Below are 17,500 nucleotides of genomic sequence, written 5' to 3'. Positions count from 1 at the left end.
CTCAGGGACTCTTGGCAGACCTGTGTAGTGGGAATCTCAGGGACTCTTGGCAGACCTATGTTGTGGGCACTGGCCATTTTTGTAGCAGCTGACGTGGAACAGAGAGACTATAAGGTTCTCATGTTTGTGTCCCCAGAGCTGTGAACAGCTGCTGCATCGTTTCCCCATGCAGATAATACAGCTCATGAGACCGAGAGGACGGTCTGGCAGCCTGCAAGCCCAAAGGGCCCCTACACTGGTCTGCTTCATGTTTACCATCACTGGTCTGCTTCATGTTTACCATCACTGGTCTGCTTCATGTTTACCATCACTGGTCTGCTTCATGTTTACCATCAATCCAAAGCGGACATGAAGAAGACCATTCAAACCCAAATACAGGGATGTTTGCCTTTGAAATTCTCTACATGATACAATAGCTGTCCCCAGAGGCTGACTGTCAGTCAGGTTAATGGTGATTGCATCTACAGTATGAAGGTCCTCAAACTCAAACCTGCCTACCTACTGAAGTGTAAAAGATATGTAAATTAATCTACCATGGTACGAATCTCTATCAATACGAAGTAAACAATGGCACTCCACAGAACATCACATTGTGATACGGTGAACCTATTTTACTTTTAGAGAATGCAGTGTATTTCAAAAGCACAATCTTCGTGTGGAACAGAACTTCAAGGAGGCCAAAAACGTTGCATCATCAATTTATTGAGCCAGCCTAACACAGGGCCGAATCTCTAGCCATTACTGACGTTCTCATGAGGTGCCGAGCTTTTATCCTGGCTTCAGGCCAGGAATCACATGACAAACAAATTTGAATACAAACAATGTTCATAAACTCCAGTTATGGTCACAAACGGTTCAAATGATCTTCTGACTGGTCAGGGTGTCAGCTGGTCTCTGGCCCCCCTCCGGACACAGGGGCTGGTCAGGGTGTCAGCTGGTCTTTGGCCCCCTCCGGACACAGGGGCTGCTTGGGTCCTTCCTGTGTCCTCCTAGGGTCATGTTACACACTGTAGGCTACTCACTCTAGAGGTGACCTTTAGGCTACTCACTCTAGAGGTGACCTTTAGGCTACTCACTCTAGAGGTGACCTTTAGGCTACTCACTCTAGAGGTGACCTTTAGGCTACTCACTCTAGAGGTGACCTTTAGGCTACTCACTCTAGAGGTGACCTTTAGGCTACTCACTCTAGAGGTGACCTTTAGGCTACTCACTCTAGAGGTGACCTTTAGGCTACTCACTCTAGAGGTGACCTTTAGGCTACTCACTCTAGAGGTGACCTTCAGAGACAGAACAAAGGAATGCTGACTTTAGGACATCTGCTTTGCTCACATGTTAAACTCCTTAAGTTAACACAGTTCCTACTAAAGTGAAGTTTATTCATTATTCTACTAAAATGATTACTACATGAGAGTAATACAGATGTATTGATGTAATACAGTATGATACAGTATAAAACTATCCTACAAGAACAATAATCCACCCAGATACAGCAGTTCAGGCCTCTGACATTCCTGCAGGGTTTATTTGGAGACAGACGGGGTCGCTGTGTCGCTGTGTCCCTGTGTCCCTGTGTCCCTGTGTCCCTGTGTCGCTGTGTCACTGTGTCGCTGTGTCCCTGTGTCCCTGTGTCCCTGTGTCGCTGTGTCCCTGTGTCCCTGTGTCCCTGTGTCCCTGTGTCCCTGTGTCGCTGTGTCCCTGTGTCGCTGTGTCCCTGTGTCCCTGTGTCCCTGTGTCCCTGTGTCTCTGTGTCTCTGTGTCTCTGTGTCGCTGTGTCCCTGTGTCCCTGTGTCCCTGTGTCGCTGTGTCCCTGTGTCGCTGTGTCCCTGTGTCCCTGTGTCCCTGTGTCTCTGTGTCTCTGTGTCGCTGTGTCCCTGTGTCCCTGTGTCCCTGTGTCCCTGTGTCTCTGTGTCCCTGTGTCGCTGTGTCCCTGTGTCTCTGTGTCCCTGTGTCCCTGTGTCCCTGTGTCGCTGTGCGTCGTCCAGTATTTTCATTGAGGATTGTGACCGACAGGTTTCTCATTTCTGATGCATATAGATTATTAATAAGACATGGGCAGCTCCTGACATGCATTTGTTTTGTTCCTACTGCAGATGAGATCATGACCCTGGGACATGTTTTCAATTTGGAGACGGCTCGTACATTTCAGGCTGTACAGTAACAATTTCTGAAATCTATTTCAAGTGAATAATCTCTTGAAATATCTCTTCTCTCTCTGTCTTGGAGGGACGATTACTCTTATCCAGAGAGCATGATTATTGTTTTTGTAGAGTAATTCAATATCTTAAGAGGATTATTTTATGCCTTATGATGGTTTGGAATATATAAAGATTATTATTAAAGATAATAAATCCCTGAAATAAAATAATGATAACAGCTGCTGCTGGATCAGGAGGAAGAGGAAGGAGACAGATGACAAATACACACGGCTCTCTGCCCGGACCAGAATTATTTAAAACTTTAAATATATCTTTATAATCATGTGTCTGAAATCCAAACAGTACAATGCCTGAGTAGACATTAGCAAGTCTATTCTGCATCACCTGAGTCTTGAACTCACAACCATGAGTGTCAGCCTTATGGACTCCCCACTGCTGCTCTCCCTGTACGTGCACCACTGTTCAGCCACCTCTGACTCCAACGCCATGGTCAAGTTTGCTGCACACAGCAGTGATAGGCCTGATCACCAACAGGGCCCACCAGGAGGAGGTGAGGCTCCTGAACCAGTAGTCAGGAAACAACCTCCATCTGAACGTCAGCAAGACAGAGGAGATGCTGGTGGACTTTGGGAGGAGGCAGGAGAGGAACTACACCCCTCTTATTTATTATTTATCATAGCTATGCTATAGTGCTTACAGTAACCCCTCCCGGGCTATTTAGTTAGTTACTTATTTAGTTACTTATTCATTCATATCCATATATAGTATTTACATAATCAATCCAGACCAGTTTCTATCCCCTATCTATCTCCCCTTTATCTGTATAGAAATTGTACTTATTGTGTATTTTGTGTAATTTGTAATTTTTATAATTTGTAAATTTGTAACTTGTGAATTTGTAATTTGAAAATGGAGTATTGGAGTTGATCTTGGAGCCGGTAGCAACATTTCACTGTGACTTGCATGTGACAAATAAAATGAATCTTGAATCTTGATTGTATACTTCAAGGAGAATCTTCCCTGCAGACAGACAGAGTCTTTGAGTTACCAGGGTTACCAGACGAGTTACCAGACGAGTTACCAGACGGGTTACCAGACGGGCCTTTCCTCATCAGACCCCAACGGCTGCTTACCAGAGCAGCAGTGCTCTCTACTGGCAAAAGGTGATAATAATAATAATAATAATAATAATAATAATAATACTGTCAGATTGCAGTGTTACAGATAGAACTTCATGCTCTACAACATCAGGAGGATTCGCCCTTTCCTCACTGATGAAACGGCGCAGGTGCTCATCCAGGCCCTGGTCATCTCCCGCCTGGACTACTACAACTCCCTCCTCGCTGGGGCCCTGGCTTAAACCCCTGGAACCTGTCCAGAAAGCTGCTGCTCGCCTGGTGTTCAACAACCCCAAGTTCTCCCACACAACTTCTCTTCTCCATTCTCTACACTGCTCCCTGTAGCGGCTCGCATCCAGTTTAAAACTCTGGTACTAGCCTACAGGGCAATGAAAGGAACAGCCCGCTCCTACCTCCAGGCCATGGTCAAACCCTATACCCTCTTCTGATCGCTACGCTCTGCTACCTCGGGATGCACTTGTGAGTTCTGGCAAGTAGTAGTACATTAGCTTTTGCTACGTTAAATGCAATTATTGTTAGTCGCTTTGGATAAAAGTGTCTTCTAAATGACTGTAATGTAATATAATGTGGAACTGGTGCCTGCTGGAGCTGCTGCCTCCGCGACCCAACCCGGATAAGCGGAAGAAGATGGATGGAATAATATAATGTAGAACTCTTGGTTGTGAAGTGAAAGAACACTACATTACTGCTGTTGATGATCATCTTCTCCTTACTGGCCAATGGGCTATTATGTCTCTACAGCATCATCATCAGGTCGTCTACACTAGTACAATATCCCCAAAAAGAACATGTGGTTGTTTTATAGTACTCAGGCTTAAAGCATTAAGACTAAACCGTGATGCCACACTGGCCTTTACAATACCCCCCCATCAGTTCTGATACCACCTCCATCCTTTACAATACCCACCCCTCAGTTCTGATACCACCTCCATCCTTTACAATACCCCCCCATCAGTTCTTATACCACCTCCATCCTTTACAATACCCACCCATCAGTTCTGATACCACCTCCATCCTTTACAATACCCCCCCATCAGTTCTGATACCACCTCCATCCTTTACAATACCCACCCCTCAGTTCTGATACCACCTCCATCCTTTACAATACCCCCCATCAGTTCTGATACCACCTCCATCCTTTACAATACCCCCCCATCAGTTCTTATACCACCTCCATCCTTTACAATACCCACCCATCAGTTCTGATACCACCTCCATCCTTTACAATACCCACCCCTCAGTTCTGATACCACCTCCATCCTTTACAATACCCCCCCATCAGTTCTGATACCACCTCCATCCTTTACAATACCCACCCATCAGTTCTGATACCACCTCCATCCTTTACAATACCCCCCCCCTCAGTTCTGATACCACCTCCATCCTTTACAATACCCACCCATCAGTTCTGATACCACCTCCATCCTTTACAATACCCCCCCATCAGTTCTGATACCACCTCCATCCTTTACAATACCCCCCCATCAGTTCTGATACACCTCCATCCTTTACAATACCCACCCATCAGTTCTGATACCACCTCCATGCACTAGTTCAATGATTCCACGTCATGATTATTCAGTTGCATGGTCACATTTTCTGCCCAAATCTTGTTGTGATCTAGCAGGAGCATGTTTGGTTCTAGGTAGTTCATAGAGCATGTTTGGTTCTAGGTAGTTCATAGAGCATGTTTGGTTCTAGGTAGTTCATAGAGCATGTTTGGTTCTAGGTAGTTCATAGAGCATGTTTGGTTCTAGGTAGTTCATAGACAGAGATAGTATGGTTTCAAATAATTGCCAGTTTGTTGAGTTGACTCCAGATTCCAGAATGCACCGTATACATTTTACCTAACCCACCTTAGTAAGTAGGTAATGAAACTAAACAACTATGAAATCTGATATCACACTACATCAGTAACATACATTCTCCAATGTCTCAAATAAAAATGTTTTTAAGACCAAATAAACCTGCAACAATATGTTTAGAGGGAATAATGTCTCATGGAGATTTTAGCAACAGGTTCAGTTCAACTGGGTTCTTCTTATCTCTTTGCCATTCTGTATCAGTCAGAATCTACAGTAAATGTACTCAGAGACAGGAACCTGGCTTTTGTAAACAGCAAAGGCCACATAGAAATATACTGTGGTTAGCCCCTATTGTACAGTAAGAAAGAGATAGGCCTACATGAGTACACAAGTGTACATCATACAGAACGTTAGACTTGTAGAATTGAAGTCGGTTTGGATAAAAGTGTCTGCTAAATGACAATGTAATGTAAAGAACACATTTATCTAGGTTTGTTCGTGGACTTTCATGGAAAACAAAGGATAGGGCAAAGCAGACCACCAGACACTTTCAAATACAATTGTAGGCTGCCCAGATGCTTATATATATATATATATATCATTCCTAGGAATAATGCTAGCATGGCGATCAGAAAACAAAGCGTCTCAAACTAATGGAAACTAAGAGGTTAAATGTGCAAATTAAGTGGGCCTGGCCTGTTAAACCATCTAAAAGGGGTTGGGAGGTTTACTTTCTGCATACACACAAAAGCTGCTGACCCACCGGAGTGCTGCCTGTCCAACTCAGCTGAAGGCTATTGCATTCTAAGGTAGGACACCAATCCACGTTGATAAATGGAGCACTCCTAGATGCTTAAATGTTCTGTTTAATATAGTGCTACGTATCTTCTACCCTCTCTATTCTCTGTCCCCAGTTGTTATGCACACTACTGTGCTGCTGGTGTTGTGGGTCCTGGGAACATCGCTGGTGTTGCCAGACCCGAACACAGGTGGACAGAAGCCAACAGAGGAGCCAGTTCCCTGCTCCAAAGGCTGTGCCTGCCTGCACGACGACTACAGCCTGGAGCTCAACGTGTACTGCAGCGCTCGCAACTACACCCAGCCCCCCTCCGACGTGCCCATCTCCACGCGCTCACTCTGGCTGGATGGAAACCTGTTCACCTCTCTCCCTGCAGCCTCTTTCAAGGATCTCAGTAACTTAGATTTTCTGAATCTCCAAAGCGGTCAGCTGGTGACACTTGACCCCCAGGCTTTCAGAGGGCTGAAGTCTCTGGCTCACATCCACCTGGAGCGTAACCGCCTCCGCTCGTTACCAGGGACCATCTTCCAGAACACCCCCAACCTCGCCTCACTTAGTCTCCATAACAACCAGCTCTCTCGCATTGAGGAGAAGCTGTTTGCTGGCCTCTCCAACATGTGGCTTCTCAACCTGGGGTGGAACTCACTAGTGGTGCTTCCTGAGACTGCGTTCCATGACCTGCACGGCCTTCGGGAGCTGGTGCTGTCAGGGAACAGACTTGCCTACTTACAGCCACAACTCTTTCAAGGTCTGACCGAACTAAAGGAGTTGGACCTCACCGGAAATTCCCTGAAGGTCATTAAAGCTAATGTGTTCTTGAGGCTCCCGAAGCTGCAAAAGCTTTACCTGGCCCAGAATCAGATAGGCAATGTGATGGCCAGAGCCTTTGTGGGTATGAAGTCCCTCAGATGGTTGGACCTCACAAATAACAGACTAACAGCCCTTCATGACGAGACTTTCCTGGGTCTTCACAGTCTACATGTGCTGCGGATTTCCAACAACTCCATCGCTGGACTTCAACCCAGAACCTTTCGTGATCTGCAGTACCTTGAGGAACTGCGTCTGAGTTACAACCGGATCCATGGCTTAGGAGAGAGGATCTTTGAGGGGCTCGGTCACCTAGAGGTTCTGGAGCTGGAGCACAACCATGTGCAGGAGGCGCGGGTGGGAACCTTCACAGGCCTCTCCCACGTGGCTGTGATTAACCTGTCTGGAAGCTGTTTCCGCAGTCTTCCAGACCAAGTTTTTAAGGGCCTGTCAAAACTCCACAGTCTTCACCTGGACAGAGGCTGTCTCACAAAGGTCACAACCCAAGCGTTCATCGGACTCTCAGGTCTGCGACGGCTTTTCCTCCAACACAACAACATCTCTGTGGTAGAACGCCAGAGCTTTGTGGACCTGTTAGGCCTTCAGCAGCTTGACCTGAGCTTCAACAAGCTGGAGGCTCTCACCTCTCACACCTTCTATGGCCTCAAGAACCTGGACTATTTGCTGTTGGCAAGCAACCTGTTTCAACAGCTCCCATCCGAGGCTCTGCTTCCCCTACAGCACCTCTCATGGCTGGACCTCTCGGCCAACAAACTGGAGTTTCTGCAGAACGGTACGATGCAGCTACTGCCCAGGCTGCGGTATCTGAACCTGAAGGATAACGCTCTTAGCAGCATTCCACCAGATATCCCAGACACCCTGGATCAGCTCTGGCTGTCAGGGAACCAGTGGAAGTGTGGCTGCAGCGCCCGTCCACTCAGAGACTTCAGCCTGAGGAAGCCCCAGGTCGTCCCCCGGCAGGTGGAGACCCTGGAGGGAGAGGAGCCCCACACTGTTGTAACCGTCTACAACAACATAACCTGCAGGAGCCCCCCCAACCTTGCTGACCAAGACCTTCGAGATATCAGCAATGGACATTTTCTCAACTGCTGAGTGAAGGACGTGCGGAAGATAGACAATAGAGAAATAGAGAGCACCCAACAGAGAGGCAAACATGCTATTAATGTGTCTAATGTTATTAAACAATAATACTGGACCGATCCATGCAAAGATGTACTGTAAAAAAAAAAAAAAAAGAAACAAAAAGAATATTGCAGGTCATATTATTGAGTTGCCTATCTGACATGTTTAGTCTCATGTAATTTCTTTAAAATTAAGCACAACTTACAAAAAGTTGCCTGATTCATGTGAAATGAACCTAGAATGAAAGCATATGCTGTGTATCACGGGGCACTGAGGTTTGTCCCTAACAACAGGCCTCAAACACCTCTATATGAGAGTAGATATAGATCTCTATATGAGAGTAGATATAGATCTCTATATGAGAGTAGATATAGATCTCTATATGAGAGTAGACTGGCCCTCCTTAACTTGACAGGCTGAGTCACTTTTCCTCTTCATTTATAAGGTCACATTGAGACAGTCTCATCATATTTATACTCATTCATTACCCTGCAGGACAATAACAATTATCGACTATGTTCTCTAAACCATGTCCTGCTGACCATACCAGAGACTAAAGGCCTTCCAGGTGTGTAATGATCTTCAAAGATGTAATCTAACCAACCCTAACCCTAATCTAACCAACCCTAACCCTAACTGCAGGATCTAACCAACCCTAACCCTAACTGCAGGAGCTTCTCACTAAACAGTTAAAAAAAAAAAAAAGATAGGGTAAAGGTCATGGAGGAAAATGAAATGCAGGTCTGTAAATGTGTGGATCCATAAGTGGTAACATTGCTAGACATAATCTTGCCTGCCTTCAATGTGTAACTTTATGGGACATTTATTGTTTAATCTTTAATTGTTGGAGGCCTAATCTCTACTAATGCAATGTATACAATAATTATGTGTAACTTTGTGCTGTTTTTTTGGACATGTCTCTTGAATAATATATTTGTAATATCAATGACACTAACTTGGCTAAATAAAGGTTAAATAAAATATAATGAATTGCTTTTCAAAATGTGCCTCAAAGCAGTCTCCTTCTTGAGAAAGTCTGTTAAACTCTCACTGAATAAACACACAATTCCTGTTTGTTTTCCCTCTAAACAAATATTAAAAAGTTAGAGGGGACAATGTTCTCAGGAAGAAATCGCACACCACCAAATATAGTTAAAGGTAAACAATTTCAGTTCCCAGAAATTAAAAAGGCAGGCCAAGTTTCATTCAGTTGTAAAATATGTTGCCATTTCCTAATAGTGTTTGCTTCAGTAACTTCACAAACCTCTAGGTTATAGGCTAACTACTAATTTTCACCTTAATTTAAATTCTCATAATCCCCAAAACACAAATTACCCCGAACATCATATCCCAGAGTAGCCTAGGGGCTGATCTGCTTTATCCACTCACAACACCTCAGAGCGGATCATATCCCAGAGTAACCAGGCTACTGATCTCTTTATCCACTCACAACACCTCAAAGCGGATCATATCCCAGAGTAACCAGGCTACTGATCTGCTTTATCCACTCACAACACCTCAAAGCGGATCATATCCCAGAGTAACCAGGCTACTGATCTCTTTATCCACTCACAACACCTCAAAGCGGATCATATCCCAGAGTAACCAGGCTACTGATCTGCTTTATCCACTCACAACACCTCAAAGCGGATCATATCCCAGAGTAACCAGGCTACTGATCTGCTTTATCCACTCACAACACCTCAAAGCGGATCATATCCCAGAGTAACCAGGCTACTGATCTGCTTTATCCACTCACAACACCTCAAAGCGGATCATATCCCAGAGTAACCAGGCTACTGATCTCTTTATCCACTCACAACACCTCAAAGCGGATCATATCCCAGAGTAACCAGGCTACTGATCTCTTTATCCACTCACAACACCTCAAAGCGGATCATATCCCAGAGTAACCAGGCTACTGATCTGCTTTATCCACTCACAACACCTCAAAGCGGATCATATCCCAGAGCAGCCTCTAACCCTAACCCTAGCCTCTAACCCTAGCCTCTAACCCTAACCCTAGCCTCTAACCCTAACCCTTTATCCAATCACAACCCCTCAAAGCGGACACGTGCTGTGTGCGTCCTGTGTGTGGTTGTCATGGTAACCGTGGTGCCGCTGTTCTTGCAGGTTGTTTTTAAGTCACTCTTTAGCTCTGCGGGCTAGCTGCTATTTGGGTTTATCTCGTTTTCTAGTTGAGAAAATTCTGCCAATATGGAATCAAACCCTTCACACTGGAGAGAGCTGCTGGAAAGCGTGAAGTCGGACATTCCCTCCATTCCCTCTATCGGTTCAGATTCAGCCTCAGTGAGTTGAGTTCGTTCCTCAGCTAGTTAACTAACACTGGTCTAGTTTATAACATGAGCTAAACTCGTCTAGTTTATAACATGAGCTAGTTAGCTAAACTCGTCTAGTTTATAACATAGCTAGTGCTATCTGAGCTATACTAGCATCACTAACTAGCCAGATAATATTAGCTAATTGTGTTAACTATTTATACTATTTATACTATTTATACTATTTATACTAGCTAGCTAACGTTGACACGCCGTTATGAGTGTTGGTTGCAGCAGCCTGGCTCTGCATGTTCGCTCTTCTTTACTCACTCATGTCCCCTCAGTCTGAGGACGAACAGGACATCCCCGTCTTCCGACGACCCACAGCCCTGGTCCTTAAAGACACAGAGGACACAGAGGACCTAGAGGACACAGAGGACACAGAGGACCTAGAGGAATACCTGTCCGCGTCATTCAAAGACACTGAAATAGAGGTATCTTAACCTTACTATTATAGTTATGTAGCTCTCTATATTTTATATCCAGATAACTACTGTTTGATAAATTGTATGTGTGTGTGTGTGCGTGTGTGTGTGTGCGTGTGTGCGTGCGTGCGTGCGTGCATGTGTGTGTGTGCGTGTGTGTGCGTGTGTGTGTGTGTGTGTGCGTGTGTGCGTGTGTGTGTGTGTGTGTGTGCGTGTGTGTGTGCGTGTGTGTGTGTGTGTGTGTGTGTGTGTGCGTGCGTGTGTTGTCAATCAGGAGGTGCCCCCGTGTTGGACAGAGGAGACCTTTTGCAACCAGGGGAAGCTAGCAGATGAAACCATGGGAGCTTGTGAGGCCTCTGATCCAGCCCAGCGGGGGCCTCCACGGGCCCCGGGCCCCACGGATACGGAGGCAGACGGGTCACACATCCACAACTCTACTACTAGAAACTCAGCTGAGGCAGGAGGCCACCCATCCTGCTGTTCTCCTGTGGAGATAGAAGAGCACCAGGACCATAGCACTACACAAAGACAACACACATCTGTCTCAACATCACCAGGCCTCTCACAGGAAGATGCTTATGAGAGTGTCACATTAGAGACAGTTGGTACTTTGCCAAAGTCAGGAAGAGAACCAAGCATCCCCAAGAAACGTTCTGAGAATGGTCACCCTGAGGCATGTCCTGTACTGTCTCTCACCGTGAGTTTTATTTGTAGATTTGCCTAAATGTAAAAATCAGTTGTAGAGTAAAACCTGATCTGTCAGTCTGGGATTTCAACAGCCTCTAGAACACTGGGATCTGGATCTGGTCCTACAGACGCTGAAGGAAGATGGAGTCTCCTCTTCAGGCACTATGACAGATTCCCCTATTAAAGCCCATTCAGGTGACAGAAATGATGACTCCAACTAGACGTGTGTGCTGAAATATGAATAAGATGCATCGTATGCAAAGTAGCTTTTTTGTTGGTGAACACACTTTAAATTGATGACAGTTTACTCTTTCAGTTCTCATAATTTGTGTGTCATTCACAGTCAAGGCTATTATATCCAAATAGGATCATTCTAATGAATCAATTCTCATGCCATTGTCACAGATGGTGACAAGGACAGATCGCAGGGGAGCTTAATGGAGCAGCTGGATGCTTTCTGCAATAAACAGGCGTGTGGATACCAAGTAAAAGAAAATACAACATTTATCAAAAATGAGATAAAACCTTCCCGATATCCCACTGCTGTCAGGTAAAGCGTCCTGTTCTAATACTGTTCATTTATTTTAGTGTCACATAAACATTGGCATAAACGACCATGCTTTTTGTGCACCATACAGACAAAAGAGTGGATGGGGAAAATCTTTTGAAACCATGGCAGCAGAGTTGCAGCTGAGCCGTCAAGAATGTCCAACTGTCTATATTGATCTGCGTTGCCCCGAACCTTCCTCCAAAACAAGAGGATGCACAGCCATTTCAGGAAGTTCTAGGAAGCTGAGCGATCCAGTCCCTCATGAGAAGGGCAGCCCACCTGGACAGAACCCCCACCGTGACAGGCTCCCTGGATCAGTGCGTGGGAGAGGGTGAATATTGTGTATTAATCAATGCGTGGGAGAGGGTGAATATTGTGTGTATTAATCAATGCGTGGGAGAGGGTGAATATTGTGTGTATTACTGTATTACTGTACATAATCACAACATCCACTGAAACTTTCCCATTGCTCACTCTTTCTTTACTTTTCTCCTCAAAGGGAAATGTCTGGAAAGAGTCTGCTGCTCCAAAAACTACGAGAGGCAAATAAACACAAAGGTCTGTCAGACAGGAAATGCTCAGGACTAGTAGATTGTGCAGGAGTTGACCCGGGAGGAGAGCACAGCAGGGAGGAGCAGCCCCGGCCCACAGCTCCTCTGAGGAAGCCTGCTCCTGCAACGCTGGGAGGAGAGCACAGCAGGGAGGAGCAGCCCCGGCCCACAGCTCCTCTGAGGAGGCCTGCTCCTGCAACGCTGGGAGGAGAGCACAGCAGGGAGGAGCAGCCCCGGCCCACAGCTCCTCTGAGGAAGCCTGCTCCTGCAACACTGGGAGGAGAGCACAGCAGGGAGGAGCAGCCCCGGCCCACAGCTCCTCTGAGGAAGCCTGCTCCTGCAACACTGGGAGGAGAGCACAGCAGGGAGGAGCAGCCCCGGCCCACAGCTCCTCTGAGGAGGCCTGCTCCTGCAACACTGGCTGACCAAGACAGGAGATCAACTAGTGTTCAGCAGAGAGCAACCACTAAACAGACAACGCATCAAAAGTACAATTGTTTATTTCTTATTCCATAGCTTATTGTATTAACATCGTTATTGATCAATCTCAGTACCTTAATGCATGTATTTGTCAGTGAGCAACAACAGAAACAGCAATTGAAGCAGAAATTGCAGCACAAACGGCACCAGCAGCTCCAGAAGGAGATGGAGAACCTTCGACCAGAGAGATCTGTTCATGACAGGGAGCCCGCGGCGGAGAGGACGCACCTTCTCTTTCACTCTGTACGCTCAACACTAAACAACATCATCATGGAATGACTTTCTTGCCCATTTTGATAAATAATTATGATACATTTTATTGCAATCCAAACATTTTGACTATTTTTTCTTCCAGGAGGCCTCTTACTTAGAGTCAGCCAACACCTTGCCCTCAGATATGAAGAACATGGAGGGCTTGTTGTTGACTGTTAGCCTCTCCAGCCTAGGAATGGTGGCCAGCAACAACAGCTCTGGAAAAGCACAAACAGTAGAGTCGGCTGCAACCAGATCCCACACATACAATGCTCTGGTCGCTTGGCTTCTGTCTTTGGTAAATATCTGTTCTTCAGGTTAATCAAATCAGATCCTGTTCTATTTGTGACGCTTAGTCCCTGTCTTATGGAGGAATGTTAACTGCGTGGGGCAGGTTGGACCAGGCCCTAGTCGTGTGGGGCAGGTTGGACCAGGCCCTAGTCGTGAGGGGCAGGTTGGACCAGGCCCTAGTCGTGAGGGGCAGGTTGGACCAGGCCCTAGTCGTGAGGGGCAGGTTGGACCAGGCCCTAGTCGTGAGGGGCAGGTTGGACCAGGCCCTAGTCGTGAGGACAAGGCTAGCGTAGGAGTTCCATTCTGGGTGGCGGGCCTGCAGCAGCTGTGGAGGGAGGATGGACTAGCTCTTCACGTCTGGGCTGTGTCTCATGAACACAGCCCATCACCACGCCCCAAACCCAGGGTGAGGGGAAAGCGCCCACAGTCTTACACATCACCTGCACTTCAAAATGTGTAGCGGTCCGGTCACTAATAATCAATGTGTTTTCTTTCTCAGAGAAGGGATAAGGGACGCAGTGTGTTCCACCGTCTCGTCCTCAACTTCCTGTCCCAGACCTCTCTCAGGGAGGCTGCCTATTGGCTGCCGGAGCTCAGGACCCTGTTGGAGCTGCAGACGCGTCCTCCAGACGTCCATGTCCCCACGTCCAGCCTGGACTGCTTCATCTCTGTCCACTCAGACAAGGCGGTGGGTGTGATGAGGGCCTGAGACTGATTCTGCTGGGGAGGATGTATATGTGATATATATGATATGATGGTATATGTGATATATATGATATGATGGTATATGGGATATATATCTGATATGATGGTATATGGGATATATATGATATGATGGTATATATATGATATGATATGGTGATTGATTTTACTGGGGAGGATGATGGTACATGTGATGTATATATATATATGATATGATATGGTGGTATTGTACTGAACACAGCTGTGTGTGAGTCCTGCTCTCTGAAGCGAGCAGCATGAACGTGTCTTTCCTCTCTCTCAGACTGTGTGTGAGTCCTGCTCTCTGAAGCGAGCAGCATGAACGTGTCTTTCCTCTGTCTCAGGCTGTGTGTGAGTCCTGCTCTCTGAAGCGAGCAGCATGAACGTGTCTTTCCTCTGTCTCAGGCTGTGGACAGGAGCTTTGGTTTCAGCCCAGGCTTCTACTGGCAGACCCTGGAGAACCAGGACCCGGTCTGTCAGAGGGCAGAGGCCATGGGCACTGGGCCGTTACACACTGAGGTGAGACCTCTTTCCTCACTAGGTCTTAACTGGTCAAGATGTTCTTGGTATCATCTAATATATCCATAAGCAATTAAGTCATAAGCATTCTAACATCTAGCCTGGCTGAAGCTACGGATTTATTGGATTGTTGTCGAGTTCATGTTTCTGTCCTTCTCATCCTGATAGCCAGCTATTGCCTTGGGATACAAACCCTTGTTCCTGCGCCCACTAGTGACCCATCACACCCTCCAGCTCCTCCTGGGCTCAGGCCTGGATGTGTGTGGTCTGCGCCTCCTCTACCCTCCTCCTGGGCTTCTCACTAACAGTGCTGGTGAGACTAGGATCTAAAGCCAAGCTGCAGGGGTTGAGTGGATGAGGCTGAGTGTTCAGTAACAGGTTGGTCTCTCCTCAGGGGGAGCAGCGGTCCTGGCCCTGGCCCTCCGGGGGCCCGAGGCGCGTGCTGTGTGGCAGGGTGTGACCGGCCCTGCAGACCCCCTGCTGGCCCGGAGGACTGACCCCGCCTCCATCAACGCTCTCCACTGCAGCAGCAGAGACCGGCCCCTGTTCTCCTCCCCCCGCCTGGCCAGCCGCGTGCAGCGGGAGCTCTGTGTGTGGTTCGCAGGAAGAGCCCCTGGAGAGGACTCAGACCACGCCCCCAGCCCTGACCACGCCCCCACACCCAGCCCTGACCACGCCCCCACACCCAGCCCAGACCACGCCCCCACACCCAGCCCTGACCACGCCCCCTCACCCAGCCCTGACCACGCCCCCACACCCAGCCCTGACCACGCCCCCTCACCCAGCCCAGACCACGCCCCCACACCCAGCCCAGACCACGCCCCCAGCCCTGACCACGCCCCCTCACCCAGCAACAGGTGTGTTCAAGAACCTTCATGAGTTTATGTGTCGGCTTTGAAAAACTGTTAGAAGCCTAGTATTTGTTTATTTTGTTTGTTTGTTAATTTTACCATTGCAGATAGGCCTTTTAATTCCTGGCAGGGGGACTGCCGACGGAAACTAGCCTTTTGGCTAAAATCGGGTTAAATAAAATGTGTTTATTAATGTTGTCCCTCTTAATCAAATAAACGAAACTTAAACTTATTTGGATGAAGAAAGTGAACAAAATTTTGCAAAATAAATATTCCTAACAGTCACAATATCTGTCCTGTCCAAACCTCAGAGCTGACCCCAGTGACCCCAGTGACACAGAGAAGAGCACCAACTCCTGGTTTCTAACCAGGTCACCTGCCACCCTGTGTGCCACAGTTAAAGGTAACTCATAAGCAAGCTAACAAACAAGGCCATGTTTACCAGCGTTGTTAGTCCGAGTTGTGACATGGGGGTCAAAGTTGTCCCTGACCACCTCCATCTCCTCCCACGCAGCCCATGTGTTCCTGCTGGTGTCCCTCGCCATGGCGCCGCGCGGCTACGCCTGGCTGCTGTCTGCCTGCGAGCGCCGCGGCTTCAGCCTGACCGGGGTCCAGAGACTACAGCTCTCCCACCGGCGGGCGCTGGCCCTGGGGCTCCACCCACTCCTACAGGTACACTCACTCCTACAGACCCTGGGGCTCCACCCACATCTACAGACCCTGGGGCTCCACCCACACCTACAGGTACACCCACACCTACAGGTACACTCACACCTACAGGTACACTCACATCTACAGATACACTCACACCTACAGACCCTGGGGCTCCACCCACACCTACAGACCCTGGGGCTCCACCCACACCTACAGACCCTGGGGCTCCACCCACACCTACAGACCCTGGGGCTCCACCCACACCTACAGACCCTGGGGCTCCACCCACACCTACAGACCCTGGGGCTCCACCCACACCTACAGGTACACCCACACCTACAGGTACACTCACACCTACAGGTCCACTCACACCTACAGGTACACTCACACCTACAGGTACACTCAGACAGATCAGACTGGGGTGATATTACCTGAGGGGGGGATCTAGATCCATGTCTTTAGGCGTCCTGTCCGTGTGTCCCAGGTGTCCTGGTGGTCCAGTGGTCCTGCTGCTGTCTCTGAGGCCCCTGCTGGGCCGTCCTCTCACGGCCTCGTCCTGCTGCTGAGGAGGGAGAACGCTCTGCGCCACTCCGCCCGTCTGCCTGCAGGTGAGCGCCTCCTACAGGACAAACACCCTCTTACAGGACAAGCCCCTCCTACAGGACAAGCACCCTCCTACAGAACAAGCCCCTCCTACAGAACAAGCCCCTCCTACAGAACAAGCCCCTCCTACAGAACAAGCCCCTCCTACAGGACAAGCCCCTCCTACAGGACAAGCACCCTCCTACAGGACAAGCCCCTCCTACAGGACAAGCTCCTCCTACAGAACAAGCCCCTCCTACAGGACAAGCCCCTCCTACAGAACAAGCCCCTCCTACAGAACAAGCCCCTCCTACAGGACAAGCCCCTCCTACAGGACAAGCCCCTCCTACAGGACAAACACCCTCCTACAGGACAAGCCCCTCCTACAGGACAAGCCCCTCCTACAGGACAAGCCCCTCCTACAGGACAAGCCCCTCCTACAGAACAAGCCCCTCCTACAGGACACTATTCACATTATTAAAGCACTGGTGTGAAGTTTAGCTTTATAAGCCATGTTAAAAGGTTATTTACAATCATATACAACGGCCGATATCATAGTTTCATCAAACAGTGGTCTGTGGAGATATAGCCCGCCGCCACTAACACACTCAATGGATCCATAGGTGCACAGACAGCATCCCTCAAAAACACCATGAACTCTCGTTTATGCACCAGGACGATTGTATTTGATCATAAATAACCTTTTAACATGGCTTATAAATAATGCTAAATTACAAACCTGTCCTTTAA

At 47.9% G+C, this 17,500-nt stretch overlaps 2 protein-coding genes and 1 long non-coding RNA gene across 3 annotated transcripts in view; 2 read left to right on the top strand and 1 right to left on the bottom strand.

The window, feature by feature from the left end:
* Window positions 1–145: 145 nt before the first annotated feature.
* Window positions 146–1,142, bottom strand: LOC311308687. Its single transcript, XR_014630435.1, has 3 exons — window positions 912–1,142; window positions 306–864; window positions 146–230 (listed from the first exon to the last, which is right to left on the bottom strand). It is a non-coding gene; the product is annotated as an uncharacterized lncRNA (long non-coding RNA).
* Window positions 1,143–5,839: 4,697 nt separating this feature from the next.
* Window positions 5,840–7,975, top strand: igfals (insulin-like growth factor binding protein, acid labile subunit). Its single transcript, XM_084438539.1, has 2 exons — window positions 5,840–5,909; window positions 6,015–7,975. Exon 2 carries the CDS (start codon window positions 6,020–6,022, stop codon window positions 7,817–7,819), a length of 1,800 nt encoding a protein of 599 aa, XP_084294665.1. The 5' UTR covers window positions 5,840–5,909; window positions 6,015–6,019; the 3' UTR covers window positions 7,820–7,975.
* Window positions 7,976–10,003: 2,028 nt separating this feature from the next.
* The window catches only part of LOC311309828 (dynein axonemal assembly factor 8), a 23,155-nt gene continuing 15,658 nt past the window's right edge, over window positions 10,004–17,500 (top strand). Inside the window, exons 1-17 of the mRNA XM_084439151.1 lie at window positions 10,004–10,159; window positions 10,473–10,622; window positions 10,888–11,310; window positions 11,393–11,495; window positions 11,706–11,850; window positions 11,939–12,181; window positions 12,350–12,889; window positions 12,977–13,124; window positions 13,237–13,431; window positions 13,528–13,830; window positions 13,924–14,112; window positions 14,550–14,663; window positions 14,832–14,976; window positions 15,058–15,410; window positions 15,797–15,917; window positions 16,029–16,186; window positions 16,653–16,776. Of these exons, the coding sequence (XP_084295277.1) occupies window positions 10,067–10,159; window positions 10,473–10,622; window positions 10,888–11,310; window positions 11,393–11,495; window positions 11,706–11,850; window positions 11,939–12,181; window positions 12,350–12,889; window positions 12,977–13,124; window positions 13,237–13,431; window positions 13,528–13,830; window positions 13,924–14,112; window positions 14,550–14,663; window positions 14,832–14,976; window positions 15,058–15,410; window positions 15,797–15,917; window positions 16,029–16,186; window positions 16,653–16,776 (3,547 nt within the window). The 5' untranslated portion in view covers window positions 10,004–10,066. The remainder of the gene's footprint in view (window positions 10,160–10,472; window positions 10,623–10,887; window positions 11,311–11,392; window positions 11,496–11,705; window positions 11,851–11,938; window positions 12,182–12,349; window positions 12,890–12,976; window positions 13,125–13,236; window positions 13,432–13,527; window positions 13,831–13,923; window positions 14,113–14,549; window positions 14,664–14,831; window positions 14,977–15,057; window positions 15,411–15,796; window positions 15,918–16,028; window positions 16,187–16,652; window positions 16,777–17,500) is intronic.

This window comes from Borostomias antarcticus (assembly GCF_949987555.1).
Source record: "Borostomias antarcticus genome assembly, chromosome: 5".
Classification (NCBI taxonomy): Eukaryota; Metazoa; Chordata; class Actinopteri; order Stomiiformes; family Stomiidae; genus Borostomias; species Borostomias antarcticus.
Note: the sequence above shows the minus strand (reverse complement) of the source record. Positions and strands in the feature narration are given on the sequence as shown.